General features: G+C 37.9%; 1 protein-coding gene across 3 annotated transcripts in view; it reads right to left on the reverse strand.

The window, feature by feature from the left end:
* Window positions 1-2,015: 2,015 nt before the first annotated feature.
* The window catches only part of BTAF1 (B-TFIID TATA-box binding protein associated factor 1), a 126,231-nt gene continuing 106,722 nt past the window's right edge, over window positions 2,016-21,524 (reverse strand). For all 3 annotated transcript variants that reach the window (XM_036734954.1, XM_036734953.1, XM_036734955.1), the window contains 6 exons: window positions 19,563-19,688; window positions 17,870-18,022; window positions 12,765-12,976; window positions 9,905-10,064; window positions 8,809-8,979; window positions 2,016-6,394 (listed from right to left, as the gene is read on the reverse strand). In XM_036734954.1, coding sequence (XP_036590849.1) covers window positions 6,248-6,394; window positions 8,809-8,979; window positions 9,905-10,064; window positions 12,765-12,976; window positions 17,870-18,022; window positions 19,563-19,688 — 969 coding nt within the window. In that variant the 3' untranslated portion in view covers window positions 2,016-6,247. The remainder of the gene's footprint in view (window positions 6,395-8,808; window positions 8,980-9,904; window positions 10,065-12,764; window positions 12,977-17,869; window positions 18,023-19,562; window positions 19,689-21,524) is intronic.

The following is a 21,524-nucleotide window of genomic DNA, read 5'->3' on the forward strand; positions in this document are numbered from 1 at the left end:
AGTATGTCCCTAGGTTTGGAGGGAAAATATTTGTACCTCTGTTCTTGATGTATCTTTGAGAAAAATACCATTTTGTAAAATCTTGGGGAAAAAAAACCCAAAACAAGACCAGTATAGCATATAAAACCTGGACTTGCCTTAATGACAATTTCATTCTTCAAAAGGTGGAAGGAGTGAAAAAGGAATTGCCTAAGCAACACAGGAGAAGATCAACAAAAGGGAACCAGCTGCTGGAGAAACAATGATGGAAACTTTGTGGAAGGGACCATTCCCCATCTTAGAATTTACAAAAAAGAGAAAAATGGGCAGAGGCTGATATTTAGCACATATTTTGAGAAAACAAATTTCAAAAAGATCAGAGAAAGAATAGGTTAAGAAGCCTTGACCTAAAATTCTACAGATGTCATTGACCAAAAAGGGATCAGAAACTGGCATAGTGGATCAAAAGCTGGCCTCAGGAAAAGGAAGACCTGGAGTCAACTCCCACCATGACATATACCAGCTGTGTGATTCTCAGCATGTCACCCATCTCTAGCCCCTAGATCAGTCTCTAATGTCACACACTGTAAAACAGTTGCTGATCTGCACTGATAAAAGTAGTGTCTGTTTTGGGAGTTCCCAACACCAATGAAATCACAGGCCTGGACCAAAAAGATGGAGAGAAAATAAAAGAAGCAAAGGCAAATAATTTCAATAAGGGAGCAAATGAAGCAGGATCTGAGAGACTGCAATGGACGTATGAGGCTCTTCTATTTCAACTCTGATTTTAAGGACATGGTATCAGAAGTGCTAAAGCTCATAAGATGCTTAAGGTGGAGACAAAAGATAAACGTAAAATGAAAGACTTTAAAAACATGAACAGAACTTCCACTAGGGTGGATGGGACGATAGAGAAAAAGTAGAACTAAACTCTTGTTTTGTGTTTTCTCCACCAAGGTGAAAGATCTTCACACTATGAAGGATAGAACAAAAATGGATAACTGGAAATGGAGAGTGATATGGGAGGTTAAAAAAGCACCAAGTTGCCACAAACAACTTCAAGTTTCTAGGCTTGTGTACACTACATTTCAAGGTAACAAGCAAAATAAACAAGCAAACAAAAAAGATGGACATGATGGAGTTGCCTTGGTAATCCAAAGACTCAAGAGTACAGGCCAAATGGTGTAGGACTGGAGAAGTCACCCCAGTTTTCAAAGACAAACAAATATGCAAATGATGAACTGGGAAGCTTGGCTTCGATTGTTGACAGAAACGCTGAACTAGTTTTTAAAGGGATGATTTGCAAAGATTCAGAAAAGGAAACTGGGAACACAAAGAGGCAGCATGGCTTTATTGATAACAGGTCATGCCTGACTAACCTCACTTCCAATTTGGATAGCTTCCTGACTAGTAGGATCAAGGGAATATGATTTAGCCAAAAAAACCCCAAACCAAAAAAACCTGCAAAAGAAACTGGCTTGCCTTATGAAAGAACATTATGCAAAATTGAGCATACTCCTTTGTAAGACAAGATGCTTCTTTAGCAAGAACACATTCAGTCATTCCTCTGAAAAATACAGTTGCGTAGATATTTTAGCATACACATTCATCAATCAAAAAAAAAAACTGAACAAGGTAAACAAGTCCAAATAGTATTAATTCAGTTCAATAAATATTTATTAAATGACTACTACGCATGTGCTAGGTATTGGGGATACAAAGGCAAAAACAAAACAATCCCTAACCTCAAAGAACATACATTTTACTAGAAAGATACAATATATACATACATAATAAAATACAAAATACTTATAAAAGCAAATATAAATCACTAAATGAGTGATGACAATGTTCATGCACTATAAGAAACAGAAGGGGCAGCTAGGTGGCGCAGTGAGCAGAGCACCGGTCCTGGAGTCAGGAAGACCCGAGTTCAAATCCGGTCTCAGACCCTCCACACTTACTAGCTGTGTGACCTTGGGCAAGTCACCCCAATTGCCTTGCCTTCCCCCCTCCAAAAAAAAAAATAAAATAGAACTTCCATCTTGTGGAAGGGTTATCACGAGAACAAAGGGAGATGGGGGGGCAGGGCGTAGGAGGGGGAGTAAGGCGCTTGGAAGGGGAATGTTGAAGGCTCCTAAACTATACTTTTATCTGGGCTGAATAAGGATAGTAAATATTATAATAAAAATAGAACGTGGAGATTTGAATGGGGTGGAAGGGAAGGGAGCACCATATAGGGGGTATAGGGAGATGGTATTTGTATAAAAGCAAAAACTGCGAATGGATTATTTCAAGCAGAACAAGCTGTACAGTATTCTGCTGATTTAAAAAAAATTAAGGCCATATAAGAGTATTTGATGGAGAAAATCAAAAACTATAAAACTGAATGTTAATGGAATTAACACTCTAATATGGAAGAAAGTTACAGAATGGATTAGAGAGAACAAACCACAAAAATCTATTACATACAAGAAGAAACACACTTAAAACAGGGAAAACAAAGATTTAAGGTGCGGGGTTGAAACATTTATCATTACACTTCATCTGAATCCAAAGAAGGAGGTGCAATCATGATTTCTGATAAGGCAATAGTAGAAATGGTATTGTCAAGAGTGACAGAGGGAAACTACATTATGCTTAAAGGCACCATAGATAAAAACACGGTATCAGTAAATATATGTACAGCAAATGGCATAGTAACTACTTAAAAGGAAAAATTAACTCAGATGCAGAGAAATGTGAGACAGTAACTGTAGGAGACTATCCCTTCAGAATTTAATGAACCTAACAGTAAAATAACAAGAAGGAAACTACAGATTTGAACAGAAGGAAGGAAAAACTAATTTTGACAGACCTACTGCAAATATTGGATGGGAATACCGATATGCTTATTTTTCAGGATAACTGAACATTTATAAAAAGTGAACACCCTGATGGGGCACAAATGTTCACAAATAAATGCAGAAAGGCCGCTATATTAAATATACACTTTACTTTGTAACTATAGAACTGATCTTGCCAGCCAGAGTTATACCTGGACCCTGTAACCTGAGACTATTAATATGCACCATGGAAAGGGCCCCTCTTCGAAAGGAAACAACTAATTTGCCTCTTAGAGTGCTGCAGGACCCATGCAGCAAGACGGCTTTCGGGGATATAAACGCGTCTTTCCCTTAACGAAGGCGGTGGCACATTTTATAACCCATAATTATTGGGGGGCTTCATTATTATCAAATTCCTATATATATAACCTGTTGTGGTATGAAGGACAGGGGGTGTGATAATAGATGGCTTTGATAAGGTGTTTCAAGGTTCACAAAATACATTAAATACACCTCATTTGCACCTCACAGTGACCCTGTGGGAGAGGTGCTGCAGATCTCCACTGTATAGGTGAGGAGACTGAGGGTCTGAGGTGTGGTGGTTCTAAGCCCTGTGTGAAGCAGCCTCTTTCCCGACTCTGGTTTAATATTTTTTCCATCTTATTGCATCCCCTTCTTCCTAAAATCAGTTAACAAGCCTCTTGTAAGCACTTACTGTGTGTTAGGCACTGCGCTGGACCACCCTAAATTTGGAGCCAGACAACCTGGGTCAAATCCCAGGTCTGCTACTATAAACGTGACTATGGACAAGTCACTTCATCTCTTTCAGCCTCAGTTTCCTCATCTGTAAAAAATAAAGGGGAGTCGGGCTTTTCGATCTCTACCATCCCTTCCAGTTCTATTTGAAAAGCTATCTTGTGGAAAAAGGAAGAGACAAGTTCTGTACTCCAGAGGGCAAAGTGATGAGCAACAGATCAAAGTCATGGTCGGGTTCAATAGGAGGAGAAATGCTTCCTCAGAATTTGAATAGGTCAGATTGGACGGGCTACCTGAGGTGGCAGGTTTCCCCCTTACAAGTCAGCTTCAAGGGCAGGATTTATCGGATGGGCCTAGAGGGATGGAGGTCTCAGAGTATGATCCTAAGATCTGGAGATGGGCCAGACATTAGATGTCATTAAATTCAACCTGTTTCTACAGATGGAAGAAACTGAGGCCTGCACCAGACAAAACACATTGCTGCTCCAAGTTATTCTCCAGGATTTAAAATTTATTTAATGCATTCTTTAGATGCACCATTTCCCCAGTGTGATATATGGAAAAAGTAAATACTCTATTCCCATCTCATTTTTGAAAAACGTTAGGTTTAGTTTTCTCTGTATCTGAAAATACAATGAAGTTTCTTATGCTTCGGTAACTGCAAAGGAAGGACATTGTGTGATAATTTAAAGTTCAAAAACTAGATGAACAAAAAATCCTCAAATTTTCATAAATGATAATAAAGACATAATATTCTCAGAACACTAACTGACATCGAAGCTAACTCATGACGTACAAATTCACAAATTTTATCTTTTGGTCCCCCCTTTAACCTGCAGAGTACAAGTGACCAAAAGATGATAAATAATAACTCACATTTATATGGGACTAGACTGGCATTGACAGCTTTCTCCCAAAATGACCCCATGAGGTAGACAGTGCAAGTAATATCATCCCATTATTACAGGTAAGGAAACCAGGAAGGTTTATGTAACTTGCCAAAATCACACAGGCAGTATATATGTGAGGCGAAATTCAAACCCCAGTGCACATGCCCCTTTCCACTGTACCAAAGTGCACTTCTAAGGAAAAAGGAGATTTTCAAGCTGCAATGAAACAAATTCTCAGAAACAACATACTTGAATTAAGAAGATAAAAACATGGTTCAAAACTAAAGCAATGTTTCAGCTCTAACTTTTTGATGAATATACAACTACACACGTTTATTTTGTATTTCCAATTTTATTTTTATTATTCTCTTATGGAATGCTAAATTTAATGTTACAATGTAGCCATAACAGCTACTGAAATGTGACAAATGTCCTCATCTAAATGCTGTCAAACAGGCTAATGTTTTATGTTATTAAACAAAACACGTGTGATTTTACACAGCAGAGATCTGGTGGTCTTCAATTTGATGCCAAGTACAAGGCAAGCCACAAACCTCAGACAAACTGGAAGTCTATACATATATATATACATTTATTCCATATATGTATTATGCAGACATGCTTACATTTCTCCCTTTCTCCCTCTCTCTCCATGTCTGTGTTGAACGTGTATACATGCACATCTATACCTATAGACATACGCTCCACCTTCCCCAACGGGCTCTCTGATAACACTGTCTAGTGTCCAGCTAATACATCCTCATCCCCAACTATTATTACTGCCCAATATAGTCACATGATTTCAGTGGCAGTACTCCACCCCTCAGGCATAGTGTAGGTATTTCTATGTATATAGATATGTCTATTCATGTATATCTATGTATGTAAAGGAAACATTGCTCTCAAGTCATGCACTAATACAGTAAACAGTCTTTTCAGCATAGGCTTTTGGAATTCTAAACAGTGTAAAATCTAATTCTTGAAAAATTCCTATTTGTATACTTTTGTATACAATTTTTAGTTACAAAAAATATATTATATATTTATATACGATTGAAACCTAGTGTGTATATATGTTCTTTGAGTCAGGCTATATTCTAGCCTTTAGATAAATTAAAAAAGTACACCCTCTTAACAGGATGTGAAAGTGGCCTTAAAAAGCCCATTACCTGTATTTAGAATAGCCCATATTTATATTTTTTAAAAAAATGACAAAATGATGTCAAAAAATTTGCATTAAATATACAAAGGTTTGCATACAGATACCTAGTTCAGTTCCTAACATTCTTTCTGGCTTCTAATATTGGCCAATATTAATGATGACTATCTTAAAATTATGGCTCATCTGAATTTCTGATAGTGAAAAAGTCTATCATTCTGAAATCATAAAAACAAGTTCCATTTAAAAGGAAAAAAATGTACACGAACAACCTAAAGTACTCATGGAAATGGTTCCTGTACAAAGTGACTGTGTACCCCATGACATGCGGGTTCATTCCCAATGAGAACACCATTTGGTAGCATGTGTAAACCCTGTGTGGCTCCCCCTCTCTCTGGGTCTCTTCAGTATATAAAAATTCAAAACACTTCACATTAAAATTTAAGTTTAATAACAGTGCAAAGTTTTAAGACAGAATAACTTGTTCCCTCCAGTGGAACAAGTTTCAGAATCCTGCTGACTCTTTTTCCAATCTATTTACACAATGAGCTAAATGTTCTCCATAAACTTTGAAATTTGCTGAATATCAGCAGAAATGTAATTAATCTAGCAGCAGTTGCCTTAATGAGAATTAACAGTTATTTGAGAGAATGCATAAAATTTTCAAGACTGTACTCAGTGTCGTATTGATCTTGATCCCAAAGATCACTGAGGTTCTCCAGGATTGATTTCATACTTGCTTTTCCAGAAGCTGTCGAGGTATTTGCTTTTTCCGCTTTTCCATCCTTAAAGTAAAGTAAGAATGAAAATCACTTCAGAAATTAACCTAATATTTCAAATACATTAAACTATTCTTTAACACTTCATTGCTTTCTCTTCTTAGTCTGTATCTGAATATACTAGAACTTGCGATTAGCCGACAGTATTAGCAACATTTCACTTTCCTATTAACTCCAGGCAGGCAGAGAAATGCTGCTGCAGAAATATTACAAATCACATTTCTAATGACTCAAGTTTAGAGAATGTCTCATTTTTGCCTGCTGCTGCCTTTTTTCATAGAATTTTAGAAGTTACTTAGAGTCCAGCCTCCCACAGGATGAAGAAATCTCCTCTGTAACTTCCCTGACAGGTAGTCTCATCTACCTCAAACATTTTCAGTGGTAGGGAATTTTCTTACAAGTCAGCTTTTCCTATTAGAGATGTTTGAAATTTTTTTCTTATACTGAAGCAAAATCAGCCTCCCTATAACTTCCATTCTTGAGTCCTAGTTTTACCATCTGGAATGCCTCTTCCCATGCAAATCTTATAATCCTTCAATGAACTAGGTAGGAAATGAAAAGAAGTACTTTTGTGAAAAAATGCCAAGCAGAATATGTGTAATCCACCTTCTGAATGCAATCTTTTAAATAGTGGAAGACATTTATCCTGTCCCACATAAGTTTTCTCTTCTCTAGGCTAAACATTTCAAATTCTTGCCTTCAGTCCTCTTATGGCATGATTTCCAGGTGTGCTCTATCCATTTTATTAACGTGTTTCCTAAATGTTGCACTTACTACACACAACACCCTACACAGTGAGATCACCACATTTCTCTTCCTCCCTTCTGAGTACTGCATCTCATTTGATGCAGCCTAAGCTCAAACTTCCCTTTTCTAGACTATATTGCACTGTTGATTCAACTGAGCTTACAGTCCCCTAACTACTGGCCTCACCTTCCACCCTTTTTTAATATGAGCTGTTTTACAGAAACACTATCTCCGTTTTACACTTGTGCAAGTGATCTTCTGAATCCAAGAGTAGGACTTTCTATTTGTCATGCTGAAATGGTATGCTGTTCTAGGCTACTGATGTCTTTGTTGTGCTATCTCTTCCAGCTTTATGTCATCTGCAAATCTGATAGACAGGCCATCTATGATTTCATCAAAGTTTCTGAAAAAAAACAGTCGAACAGTACAGGGCCAAGGGCAGCTTTGTCACACACTTTCCTTCTCTAAAGTATTAATGAATGAATGAATGAAAGAAAAAGAATTTATGAAGTGCCACAAAGCACTGGGTTCAGTGCTGGGGTACAAATAGAAAAAAGGAACCATTCTCTGCTCTGAAGAAGCTCTAGTCAGGGAAGACTATGTCTGTGGGGAAGTTCTGTAGGGAAGTTCAGATACAGGGTGGGTGTAAAGGTCCAGCAGGCCTGGGGTGCACTGGAGTATCCTGATAGGTACCTTTGATGGTACAGGGAGGTGCTGTTAAGTAGGTGTATTATGTGAGATGAGAAAGGGAATGAAGAGAATAGGTAAATTGCTGGGCACTAGCACAGGATACTCAGAAAATATTTCATAACAGAATTAGTTTTTTTAATGTAAGAATTCGCAGGCAACAAAGTACCATGTGTTTATGAGTCTTTTCTAGGAAAATCGAAAGAGCTCTGTAATATATAAAACTTTTTTTGGAGTGATATTCAATGCAAATATTGGGATCTCGTTTGCATTCTAATTTGGAGAATGGGAGCCTAAGACAATAAGCAGTGAATATCTCTGATCCCTCAGAGTCTTCAGCTCACAAATATCTTGGCTCAAAGATAACAAAGAGTACTGACAATACCAAGTGGAAACATCAGTCATGGAGGCCCTGCTACTGACCTCAATGATATTTATCTAGCTTGTGCCTCCAGATATCTGGAGCCTACAAGAGCCCATAAGAAACAATAACAAAGACGATTGTTCTATACAACATGACTAATGTGAAAATATGTTTAACAGGAATGTATATGTAGAGCCTATATCAGATTGCATACCATCTTAGAGAGAGAAGGGAGAGAAAATTTAAAACATATGGGAGTGAATGTTGAAAATCAAAATTAAATTAACTTAATTAAAAAAAGAAACAATAAACACTGCTATGCCAAGAGCTGCAAATCTCCAACACAAAACCACTAAAATCCGACAAGCCTCAGGGCGTCTTCAGTAATGATTTTTGGGTTGCTGGGGGTACTTAAAGAGTCATCATCCACGTATCAACACTGCTAATAGTGGTACCTCAGTCAACCCTGACAAAGATGTAATTTTCCCTATGCTGTCCTAGTATGTCCTCACAGACAATGAACCAGAACTGTGTTGACCAGGCTTCTCTAAATCTACCAATAGGTGACAAAATGAGTGATATATTTTATGATTCATGATAAACTTAACAATCAATTTTTTACCTTATCAAGGGTAAACAGGTCAAGAAGTTGATCGGTCCCCATGCTCTGCAGACTAGCATTCTCTTGGCTAATAACGGTATTTGCAATATTCATTTTGAATTTCTGCAAACCCATTATTTTCTCTTCCAACGTTCCTCTTGTTATTAATCGATACACATTAACAACTCGTTTCTTGGGGGAGAAAAAACTATAATTAACAGCTATAAATTATAGCATGAAAGATTTGACAGATTTACTAGAGCAATTGTGAGGGATCTTTAGAGAAATGACAGTCGGTTTTTTTGAAAACTGTGATTAAACTTTTGGGCAGCCACTTTGCTGTGTCTAAGGACATATTTCAATTTGTGTGACGACCTAGCCCCTTATTTCTCTCTATTGTACCACAGAGAGTCAAATTTTCCCTACTTACTCACCTCTTGCTCTGGAAGGACAAGTCATATTTCTCAGGCCAGTTACGGCAGTTAAGAATGACTAGGAATGAGTTGATGGTCATATTGGGGGTGACGGAGGGGAGAACAGGGACTGAGTTTGCTTCAGATCTCATGGAATGATACAGTCACAGGTATTCTAAATTTGACCAACCAAATTAGATCAAATTAGATATTCCCTATTAGATCAACTGGTGATAAAAAGAGGCTCAAAATAGGAAGAGCATTGTCTTACCATCCTAGTTTCTAGGGCCTAAAATGATTAGACATGCATTTGGAGCAGGGCTTCTTAAACTTTTTCCACTTATGACCCCTTCAGTGCTTCTTAAACAGTCGTAACCCTATATGGGTTCCCAACCCACAGTTTAAGAAGCCCTGAAAAGAGGATGACACACTGTTAAGGAGAAGGGATCTTAGAAATCATTGGTTCTACTGCCTTACTTCAAAGATGGGGAGACTAAGGCTCAGAGAGGGATTCCATAGGAAATCAGTGACAGAGCCGGGACTAGAATGTAAGTCTCTTGGCCTCCAGTCCAGGGCTTCTCTGTCCTACTGTTCCACATTGCAATTTTTAAAGCAAAGATTTTAAAGTGGGTTTACAATAAATAATGTCAGGAACAAGAAATCACATCACAATAGGTACGACAACATTGCAAGGGGCAGCTTACCTGGCCAATACGATGTGCTCGATCCATTGCTTGTAAATCCCTCATAGGATTCCAGTCATGCTCAACAAATACGACTGTATCAGCTCCTGTTAAGTTAAGACCCAGTCCACCAACATGTGTAGTCAGTAAAAGAACATCTATGGATGGGTCATTGTTGAACCTAAACACACAAATTGGAGGAGGAGGAACAAGAGGAAAAAGAAAAATTAAATATTTCTTCCTAAATCTCCTACACAATAGGATGTAAATCGTTTAATAAAAACTGAAGACAAGAAATAAGAACTTTGTTGATGTTAGGTACATATCTTCAAATCTGTGAATCTAGCTAAATTTCTGAAACAACCAGCTAGAGAAGTGGAACATGTTTTCTTTACAGAATTCTATTCTCTATGAAAGCTCCTCACTGTGACCTCAATCCCTTCTATGTCCCTTAGTTCTCTCCCAGGCCATCCTCTCTGCCTGGTCTCTACTCTTCTCCCTTCCTCATCTTGACCTCTTGATGAACCAGTAACTCCATGTGGTCCTCTTAAGCCCTTTGCTCCCTTATCCTGTCACCAACCTCGTCCTGCCAAACCTTGGTTTTCGGTTACTCCCACTATCCCCTGCCTTCACTCCTATTTATGTGCAGCTGAACACAGCTCAACTGAGCCTTCACTGCAGTTCCTTCTACACTTCCCTAAGTAAGTTATTATGCCACTCACCAGTGGCTTTTTAAAACCTTTTCATCCCTCCTCAAGCCTGATATGGATTCCCTTTCCACTCCGCCAGGGAGAACTTTGTCTCCTATTTCCCTGGGTAAAAAAAAAATGGAGGCCACTGCCAAGAGCTCCCTCTTCACCTCCCTCAGATACCTTCTATCACTACCTGCTCCCTGCCCCCAGGTCTCACATAAAGAAGCAGCCATTCTCATTGCCAAGCTAAACCCTTCTACATATACCACTGATCCCATTCCATCTCTTCTGCTCCAGCACTCTTTTGTCATCCCTACTTTCTCACTGCCTACTAGCTGATTCTCTACTGCCTTACAAACAAGCTCATGTTTCTCTCACTTGATCCATCCATTCTCCATTAGCTATCATTCTCTCCTCCTTTTCCTGCCTAACCTCCTCAAGAAGGCCATCTATAACAGGTGCTTCCACTTATTTTTCTCTTGCTTCCTTCTTAATTCTACAGTATAGCTTCAGACTTCCTCATTCAGCTGAAACCACTCTTTCCAGGGCTACCAGTGGTCTCTTAATCGCCAATATTTAATGGCCTTTTCTGAATCCTCATTCACCTTGCTCTCTCTGCAGTATGACACTGCTGATCACCCTTTTCTCCTTAATACTCTCATCTCCCCAGGTTTTTGTGACACTATACTCTCTACTGGTTCTCCTCCACCCTATCTGACCTCTCCTCAGTCTTCTTTGCCGGATCTTCTTTTAGGTCACATCCCTTAAACATGGGTGTTTCCCAAGGCTCTGTCCTACGTCTTCCTTTCCGTATGTACTATTTTACTTGGAAGGTCACAAAGGTAATTTATTGTAGAGCTAAGACTAGAACTTGGCATTCTAATTCCTATTCATTCTTCTAGTCACTATGCCATATTGCTTAACACTTTCAATAGTGTCTGATATGACCAAATTATTATCTCATTTCCTTGCTTATTCCTGAATTTCTCTAACAAAGTGCAAGACCTTCTGATAAAAGCCTTAAACTAAATCCCTGTTAAGTAACAGAATGAAACACAAATGGAAATGAAAAAAGACTATAAGAAAGTTCATAATTGCCCCTGATGGGTTCTTGTCAACTGGGTAATCAAGAAAACAGGACTAGAGAAGAGAAAATCTTAGCTGGCTTAAACAAATGGAAGTCAACAGAATTTGCAAACTATTGGCCATATGAGCTTGACTTTAATTCCTGAGTAAATGTTAGAATGTACAATTTAAGGGATGGGTAGGGAATACCTAGAAAACGAGTGATGGTCACAAAGAGACAGCATGATTGCACCAAGACTAGGCCATGAGAAATTAACCTTGTTCCCTTTTTTGATAGTGTTACTAGACTGGTTGCGATTAGCAGTATGCTGTAGAGACAATTTACCTAGATTTAAGCAAAGCATTTGATGAAGTCTCTCATGTTATTCTTGTGGGAAAAAAATGGCAAGATGTAGGTTGTGACAGTATAATTAGGCAGATACGAAATACACTGAATGGCTGGACCCAAAATGTGGTCATTAGTGGTTCAGTATTAACCTGGAAGATAGTTCCCAGTGAAGGACCCCAGGGATCTGGGCATGGCCCTCTCCTGCTTCACAATTCTATCAATAACCTGGATAAAAGTATAGATGTCATGCTTACCGGATTTGCAAATCAACCAATAATTATGTAAAAATATCAAATGAGAAAAATGATATAAAGCCATGAGGAATATCTAATCTCGGGATAATGCAATTAGGATCCCCAAATATTAGAACATTGTTTAAAAGGCTAGATGATGGCATTTAATAGGGATAAATGTAAAGCATTACACTTTGGTTTAAAAAATTTAAAAAGTTAACAAACTTGCTTAATTTAGAGTACTCCTCCTCATCCTTGTCTTTTCAAATTAATAACTGTATATGATTAAGTAGCATCTTTTGATTCTTTGTCATACATTCCTTGATTGAATAACACAATCAAGTTTTCTTGATGATGTTATGTTGTCCAAGAGACCTACTGAATATACATTTCTGTTAAAATTGATGAAATTTCATCAATTTAGGTCATGTTCATAAATACTTCCTTATCCAAAAGAGATATGATGGAGCAAACTTCATTTCTAAGGACTTGTATCTTCATTATGGCCTACCCTGTGAACTTTAAGCTTCAAGAACATTTACCGTGAGACAATGGAATGCCTTTGACCAGCAGGTATACTTCCATCTAGCCGCAGATATGTGACAGAAGGTAGATGAGGTTTGAGAAGATCATGTTCTACTATGTCCAGCATGCTTTTGAGCTGGCAGAAGATCAGTATCCTGTGCTGGGCCACAACAGCTTCTGTACCACTCTCTGAAGTACTGGCATTTCCCAAACCACAGTCCAGCAGCAGCTTTAAAAAAAGGTGGAAAAAATGGGTCCAAGGGCAGTTCAATGAATATTGTTCACTAAGCTCAGTTTTTAAATAAATATTTATCGCTACAGTGAAAAACAGAAGTGACTTACCTGCTCCTCAGATTCTCTTAGAGTATATCCATACCAGATTATCTCTGTGGGCTGCAATGTCACCCTGGAGAATCTGGAACTAAGAGCTGCTCAGGCTTATCAGCCCATAGAATTTTCTGGTCCCCTCTTCAGGAGGGTACCTAACAGGCCTTTCTTCCCTTTCCTCAGTTCCTTGAGGCTCACTAGAGGGAACATATAGGTGCTCAATAAATGTGGTGTTGCTGGTGATGATGATGATGATGATGATGCCCCAGGCCAAATAGTCCATGCAGGAGCATCAAGGTATAGAGGGTGTAAGAAAAAATCATGAAGCAGCTAAATATAGAAAGGATTAAAAACTGCATAAAAGTAGGAAAGAAAAGAGTAATACAAACATACTTCTCTCCCCAACTCAAATAGCTAACCTCTCTCAAAATAGTTTCATTTCTCTTCATACCACTTTCTCTAAAACACAAGAATGAAGGATTCCCTGGTGAAAATAAAAGTATAGATGATGAACCTCTGGAGAATTCAGGTTATGGAGAAGTAATCATTTCTCCAAAGGTAATTATCAACACCCTCATAGTACCCAGTGTTTGGCATGATTCCTGTGTCATCTCATTGGCATCCTGGGATGTGACTCATTTACTGTGAATCTTCACAGTTGTTTTAATCCACAATGATCTGGACTGACACTTATATTCTTGATATAGTACTTGCTATTACTTTTCTCAAATCACTGTGTGAGTCTATGATCCCTGGCTATAAGAGCCAGAAGGGACCTTAGAGGTCATCTAGGCCAACTCCCTTATTTTAGAACTGAAGAAAACAGCCCCAGTAATAACTTATAACAAATCATTTAGCAAGTTAGGCTAAGAGTAGGTATCTCTAAAGATGTCTAGTTCAGTGCTTTTTCCTTCTTGGTAAGTGTCTCTTGATAAGAGTCTCTCAGTCTTTCTGACCATATCTCAAGACACAGCAATATAATATATCTACTTTCTGAATCCTAAACAAGGTGCTACCACCTAAAATGGTGCTTTCCTTATTACAAATATGAAATGCTTAGAAGCACAGAATCTTAGGGGTTGAAAGAAATCTTCAGGGTTATTTGGTCCAATAACTATCTCAACAAATGCATTAATCTCCTCTTTCTGACAAGTGACCATCTAGACTATATATTTTCCACGACAGGAATGATCACTACTACACAAGGAAGCCATTGCACAGCTCAGTTGAAAAGTCCTTCCTTACATCAAGATGAAATTTGTCTCATTGTACCTTTCACCCATTCAATAGTCCTAGTTTTGCTCTTCAAAGTTACATCATATAAATCTGATCCCTCTTCAAAGTAATAATACTTGAGACACTTGAACAAAGGCTATCGTACTTCCCTATTTTTACAGGTTAAAAATCCCCATTGCTGACCCCTGAATATTCTGGTTACGCTCTTCTGGATGACATCATTTTTCAATGCCCTGCTTAACATGTGAAACTTTAAAATACAGTGGAACTAGTAACACCTTCCTTGTTCTGGACAGTTTACTTGTACTAACACTTTAAAGGTGGTGTTAATTTTTTTTGTGAGTCCCACCATGTTACTGGTTGATACTGAATTTGCAGTCAACCTGACCCACTACATATTCATCATATGACCTGTTTTTAATCAGTATGCTGGACTTCTACAGCAGTTTTTGACTTTAAGGGCAAGATTTTATTTTTCTCCCTAATGAACATGCCTTGTACTCACATGCCCCTCATTTGATCAGATCGATTTTAGGTCTTTTCAAGACTGATTCTATTTACATTTAATTGACTTTGTTCTGTAACTCTGCCTAATTCGTGGTTCTTTGTCTCTGAACTTAGTTCAGAATTCAGCTGAGCTGTAATACGTTTAGAAATCCAGTTCAACTGCTAATCACTATTTTAATCTTGCCTCCAGGAAATCTGTTATCCTTGAGGGATATGGGTGGACACTTGGGAGTCTGGTTCAGTATTTTTATACCACCAAGCTATCCTTCAAAAGGTTTGCTGTCCAAAGAAGTCTGGGCCACAATCTCTAACCCTGTACTTGACTCTAACCTTGCAGGTGGACTCAAACAATGAACATTTCTTAGTTACAGGAGGGCTGTTGCTAGCCCCTCAATCCCAATTTCCAACCAATCATATTGTCACCCACACCCCAGCTCTGTAACCAATCACTGATTTTACTATTCATGATGTCAAGCTCTTTTAACCAATTATAATCTGTTCCCTGCCTATGAAGTTCTATTCTTTGTTCTGTACTCCCCAAAACTATAAAAGAGAGCTGAACCCATCATTTGGGGTCTTAGCTTTGCTGAGGAAGCTGAGATCCTGTTTATTGGTAAATTCATGTTTTACTAGTAAACTTTATGCCTCAGCTTTCCTTATTTTAATTTACACCCTTTTGTCTTTGCTTACACTATTTTCTATGTTTGGAATGCTCTGCCATCTTTGCCTATTGAACTCCTCCCCAATCTATATGTCACATCCTCCAAGAAACCATTTCTCCTTCAACGAGGCATCAAGGTGATACACTGGATTGAATGTTGGGCCTGGAGTCAGGAAGACCTCAGTTCAAATTCTGCCTTAAGTGACAAGTCACGTAACCTCTCTGGGCCTTCTTTTCCTCTTCTGTAAAATGAGAATAATTATAGCACCTCCTTCCTCCCAGGGTTGTGAGGATCAAATGAAACAATATACTTAAAAGCACACTAAAAATTTTAAAGTGCTATATAAATGCTAGCAATTAATTTTTTACACAGCTTCATTTCGTGATTCTCTAAAGCACTCATTCTGTAATATTGCGAGTATGATATGGGGATAAGATAATCACACAACGCTTGCTAGATTAAAGATCACTGGGGGTAGGTCTTTCTTAAACCTGGTTATCTCTCCCAATGCCTAGCATGGTGCTCTGCACACAGCAGCTGCTTAGTAACTAATTTTTTGTATTTGTGATTTCACCTTAATGTTTTTGATGTGTTGTTCAGGTTTATTTGGGTTACTATACATCTTGATTCTGTTACCCAATGCATTAGTTAATCCTCCAAACTTTGTATCACCTTTTAATTAGACAGAAATGCCTTCCATGTTTTCCAAGTCGCATCCACTGACTGATTTCAGGAAAATTATTATAAAACTTTCTCTTACTATCCTCCTTCCCCCAATCCCATTTTCTGAGAAAAGATTTGAAGAAAGATTTAAGAAAGGAGATATAAGGAGTTGTGCTATTTCTGTCCTGGGTTAGAAGTTTCACTCTTAGTAGCTGAAAGGAACTGAGGAAACGGGAAAAAGGAATTATTGGGAAACCCTCCAGAGAGAATGACTAGGACTGTTCTTGGCCTAAGTTGAACAGTTCTAAATTTCAGAATTCCAGATACTCCAGGGTAGGAAGGAGCCCCCTAAAATGATAATCCAGCATGGGTAATCACCTTTGGAGAAAGGAATAATTTTTATACAGAAAAACTTTTAAAAAATACAAACAATTCTTCAGTAGTGTGTTAATAGTAATAAAAAAAGGCGGTTAAAACTTCAACACTTAAAATTTTACAAAAATTTGTTTTCCTGATATAACTTCATTTTACTTGTCATGTTTTTTTTAAAGGTTACAGCTGATGAAGCAAATATTTTCTCTAGATTAATTCTGAAAATCAAATGTCTTGCTCTGTTTTCTCTTTTCATATTTCTAACTAGAGATAAAGCAGGGTTGATTAAGTAAAGGTGATTAAATGTGACTTCTCAATTTGGCTTAAAATCTACCCCAATATCCATATACATAATGTAGTTGTGAGGTATAAGCTCCACCTTCTGATTCTGTTGTATTTAAATCTGATTCTTAAACAAAAAGGTTTTGATTCCTTTTTTTTTAAATTGGCCACCTCCAAATATACACCCTCCCCTCATCCCACATACAAGCTTCTCCTGTAAACCAGTTTAAGAAAACCACATATATCTGACAGTATGTGAACATTTCACACTCTCAGTCCCCCACTTCTTTACTGAGAAGAGGGAAGTATATTTCATTATGTTTTCATTACAATTATTTAGTTTGACTTTTACTGTTTTTTTAATTTACATTACTGAAATCATTGTCTTACCATTTCCCTCTTTAATCAAATTCTAATAACTATTAATGATAAAAATAAAACCACATTATGGAAAAAACACAGGGAACTCATGGAACTGACATTCATTTTTTGAACTACCTCTAGAGTTCTTACAGAAAATCACACAGCTGTTTGTTTTACGCATAACGCCAACAGCAATTAAAAGTCAAATTCTACACATATCATAAAAAAGTTTTCTTGTACGGTATTTTCTATAAATTACTTGTATGAAGTGTGTTTTAAATTCAGTAGATGTTTCTAATGAAATTAAATGAAAATATTCACTGAACATTAACAAATGAATTAACGAATAAAGCACAGATCTAGAGGACAAAGAGACAAAGACATACAGAAGAGAGCAAATGCATAACTAGAAACTGCTATTTTCTGACCCTCAACCTATAGAAGAGTTAGAAGTTTATGACACTGCTCTTCAGTACTCAGAGTAATGTTTTCTTCTATTTAATCTTCATAAATCTCAGCAGTCAATAAAAACATATTCCATTTTAAATATTAGTATTAAAATGTAATGAATAAAAGAAATGGTGAAATAAATATCTCCATAATGCCTGATGTTTCTAGGCAGAGGGAACATACTTGTGGAGAAGAAAATTCATACACATTTATCAGTGTATCATAGGTCAAATTTCTATACTTTTCCCCTAATTACTTACTTGTTTCAAAGCAGAGAGTTTAGGAGCATGCTGAATATCCCGAAGAGAAGAGTTCTGAGCTGCCAGTTGTTCAGTAGTATTCTTAAATTCAGGGTGTTGGGCTGTTAAGACTAATGCTGGATGGTTGCATAGTTTACGTAAATACTGTAACGCCTTTAATAGAAACCAAAAAAGGAAAAAGAAAAGAAAAAGAAAACAGAGCTAATCCTTAAATACTGGCTCCAAAGAAAAGACAAACTATTAAATTATGGGAGATTTGGTCATTTTAATTATGCTATTGGAAATCACCTACGAACCTGCAAGAGTGGGGATGATGCTGAGAAACAAGAATCTGTGAGACAACTGAGTATTCTGGGAAGGACAGATGGATGTGGCACCAAGCAGAACTTGAGGGAGTACCTTCCATATCAAGGCCTTGAAGGACCTTTCAGCTCTAAATGCATATACCTGAGGAGTCTTGAAGCAGAATAAATCTTAAAAGATAATCCCAGGTCTTTTCCGGTAGAGGAGAGAAGAAGGGTAAAGGGGGCTGGGTATATAAGCTGAGTTTTATCGGACCATCAGGTTCTTTTTGCCCGGGGCCAAGAGGCATGCTTCTCTTAACCACTAGCCTCTTTCCAGATCTTCTTTGTCTTCTCTCTTTCCATCATCTTCCCCTTCCACCACACCCTCCCCTAAGATAGGGAAGAAATGCACTTGGGCCTATAGAAAATTACTTGTTGTATCCAGAAGACAATTCTAGTGAGAACAATAAGGGAAAAGGTGATAGGGATCAAATATGTAGAGTTGGAAGGGACCTTAGTGGTTATCAAGGCCAGAGAAGTTAAATGGCCTACTCAGGATTACAAAGGCAGCCTTAGGAAGTAGTAGAGCTGGGATTCAAACCCAGGTCCTGACTCTAATCCACTGCTTCTATGTGTATTAAGCTATGCCTCACATTTTAGTATGCTTTGTCCTAGGCTGCTGAACCACATCCCTGTCCACAGGGATTCTGTCACCTCCTTCCTTCTCATCTCCTTCCTGTGTCTCAGGTCTGCCTAGAGCATCCAAGACTCTTAAGAGAGCTTTGATCCATTCAGCAGGAGAAAGGGAGAGGAATAAACCCCTTTTTCTCCATTCCCATGCTCTGGGATCTTTATGGTATGCTTTGGTATGTGGTTTGAGAATTTTTTTGACTTCTCTGTCAGAGATGATTGGAATATTTTAAGAAAGGAAAAAAGGGACCATTTGAAATAAACTGCCTCTTCTGTAAAAATGTATTTCTGGCAAAAAGAAACCACTGGCTCAAATCTTGACCCAAATGACAAACTATATTTCTACATGCACACGAGATTTAATTATTATTTTTTTAAATAAGCATCCTGAAAGGATTTACAGTTCCCATTTTATTTCAAGTATCCTTAACCTCTAACAAGGGCATATATATATATATATATATGTGTGTGTGTGTGTGTGTGTGTATATAGTATATATATAGTATATAGTATAGTATATAATATATATATATAGTATATATAGTATATAGTATAGTATATGTGTGTGTGTATATATATAGTGTTCAATAAAGGATTTAAACAACCGAAATCTATGTCAGTGTTTAATGTAAAACTCACCATATATAAGGAATCTAATGTATGCATTCTGTCAGTTGCATTTAATAAAGTCAATTGTAGTGTAAAGAAGAAATCTATACCTGGAACACATGCCCCGTAGCCTTTAGCTTTGGCTTTTCAGTTTCTTCGGCAAGTGCAGCTGTAGAAACGGTTTCATCAACATCACATTTGGCACGCGACTTAGCAAAATCTTCATACAACTGAATCTGCGGAAATTCATGCCCCCCGCCATACCAAAGTAGTGACTATCGCAAGTAGTTCAAATCATATAATTAACAAATTAACAAATATTTAATTTAAAAAAATAAGTTAAATTCTTTAAAAATTACTTCTATTATTGAGTAGGTATAACATACTGTGTTTCACTGAAATTAATTTTCAGTGCATAGAATTCAATTGAAATCAACAAGCATTTACTATGTAAAAGACACTGAACAAGGGTGCTGGAGAGTTGCCAATGACACACAAAAACAAAATACATGCTCTGCCCTCATGAGCTGGGTGACGATAGGTGAATCATTTAAGCTCTTTGAGTCTTAGTCAATAAATATTAGGTGCCTACTATGTGCCAGGCACTTATGTGGAGCAGCTAGGTGGCTCAGTGGATAGAGTGCTGGGCCAACAGTAAGACCTGAGTTCAAATCCAGCCTCAGACACTTAGTAGCTGTGTGACTCCCAGGCAAGTCGCTGAACTTCTATTTGCTTTAATCCACTGGAGAAGGAAATGGCAAATCATTCTAGTATCTTTGCCAAGAAAACCCCATGGACAGTATAGTCCACAGGGTTATGAAGAGTAGGATACGAATGAACAACTGAACAACATGTGCCAGGCCCTGCATTAAGCACTAGGGACACAAATAAAAACAAAGACAGTCCTTGACCTCAAGGAGCTTACAATCTAATTGGGGGAAAAAGAAGTAGGGGTAGTGGGGAGGTGGTGGGGAAGTGTTCCAAAGAAGTCCAAAAGCAGTGCAGCTGATGAGAAATGGGCAGAAAAATTGTGCTAAGCCCCCTCTTTAAATAGAGGCCCTGGAACCTCATGAGATGTGAAGAGCATGCAGATTCAATCTTGGGGAGGGACATTATGATGGAGAGGTTCAGAGAGTCAACTAAGACTTATCTACTCAGCAGCATACATTGGTGAAGGGAATTAGTTTCTCTGACGACAAAAATCCTAGATTCGTGAAACACTGATACACTTTATGACCCTATGATGGAAAACTGACTGACAAAATCCATTACTAATCCTGAAAATAATCATGCTCAGTTTATAAACATCAGCACAGCGTATATGCTAAACAGAAAAAATTGGTAATATCTTAGATTTCTAAGCTGACAACAAAGAGAGACAGTATTATTTGCTTACTTTGTATAGATGCATGACAGTGATCACTACAATGTAATGTCAGTTCAAAATGAGAACCTCAAAATGAGATAAAGCCAAAAGTCATTCTAAATATTTAAAGGGCCTCAAGAATGTTCTTAGCTTTGGAAATCATCATCCTGCAAGTAAGCATGCAAAAGAACTCAAATGGCAAGACCTTTCTATAAGGCTACAACGCTCTGTAAGCATATCTCAACAATAAGCACCGTAGAGAGTCCTATCTAGGTACTGAGGTGATACAGAATTCAGATGAGAGAGATCTTCCCAAAGGGTCTTAGTAGGGAGATGGGGAAGGAATGGCAGTGTCTAAGGCAATTACAAAATAGCTGGTATCTACATTATTATTTAAGGGTATTGGTGAGTTATAGGAGCTCTGAGTGGAGAAGGCAAATTCCAGTTGGGGGAAGAAAAAGGGAAGGCTTCATTGGGCAGGGAGCATTTTAAAGCTTTGAAGGATGGGTGGAGGGAAGCGGAATGAAGATGATGGAATCAAGAATAAAGCCTAGCTTGCCCACCACACCTCTTCTACAAAGATCAAGAAAATGTACCAGGACCAAGGAAATCCATGAAAGTCATAGTGAAGCATTTTTCCAGCTCAGGAAAGTTTAGGGAGACTGAGATCTATGCTACATGGAGTACTCCGGTCCCCAGGGACTGA

Source organism: Trichosurus vulpecula, chromosome 8 (genome assembly GCF_011100635.1).
Source record: "Trichosurus vulpecula isolate mTriVul1 chromosome 8, mTriVul1.pri, whole genome shotgun sequence".
Taxonomy (NCBI): Eukaryota; Metazoa; Chordata; class Mammalia; order Diprotodontia; family Phalangeridae; genus Trichosurus; species Trichosurus vulpecula.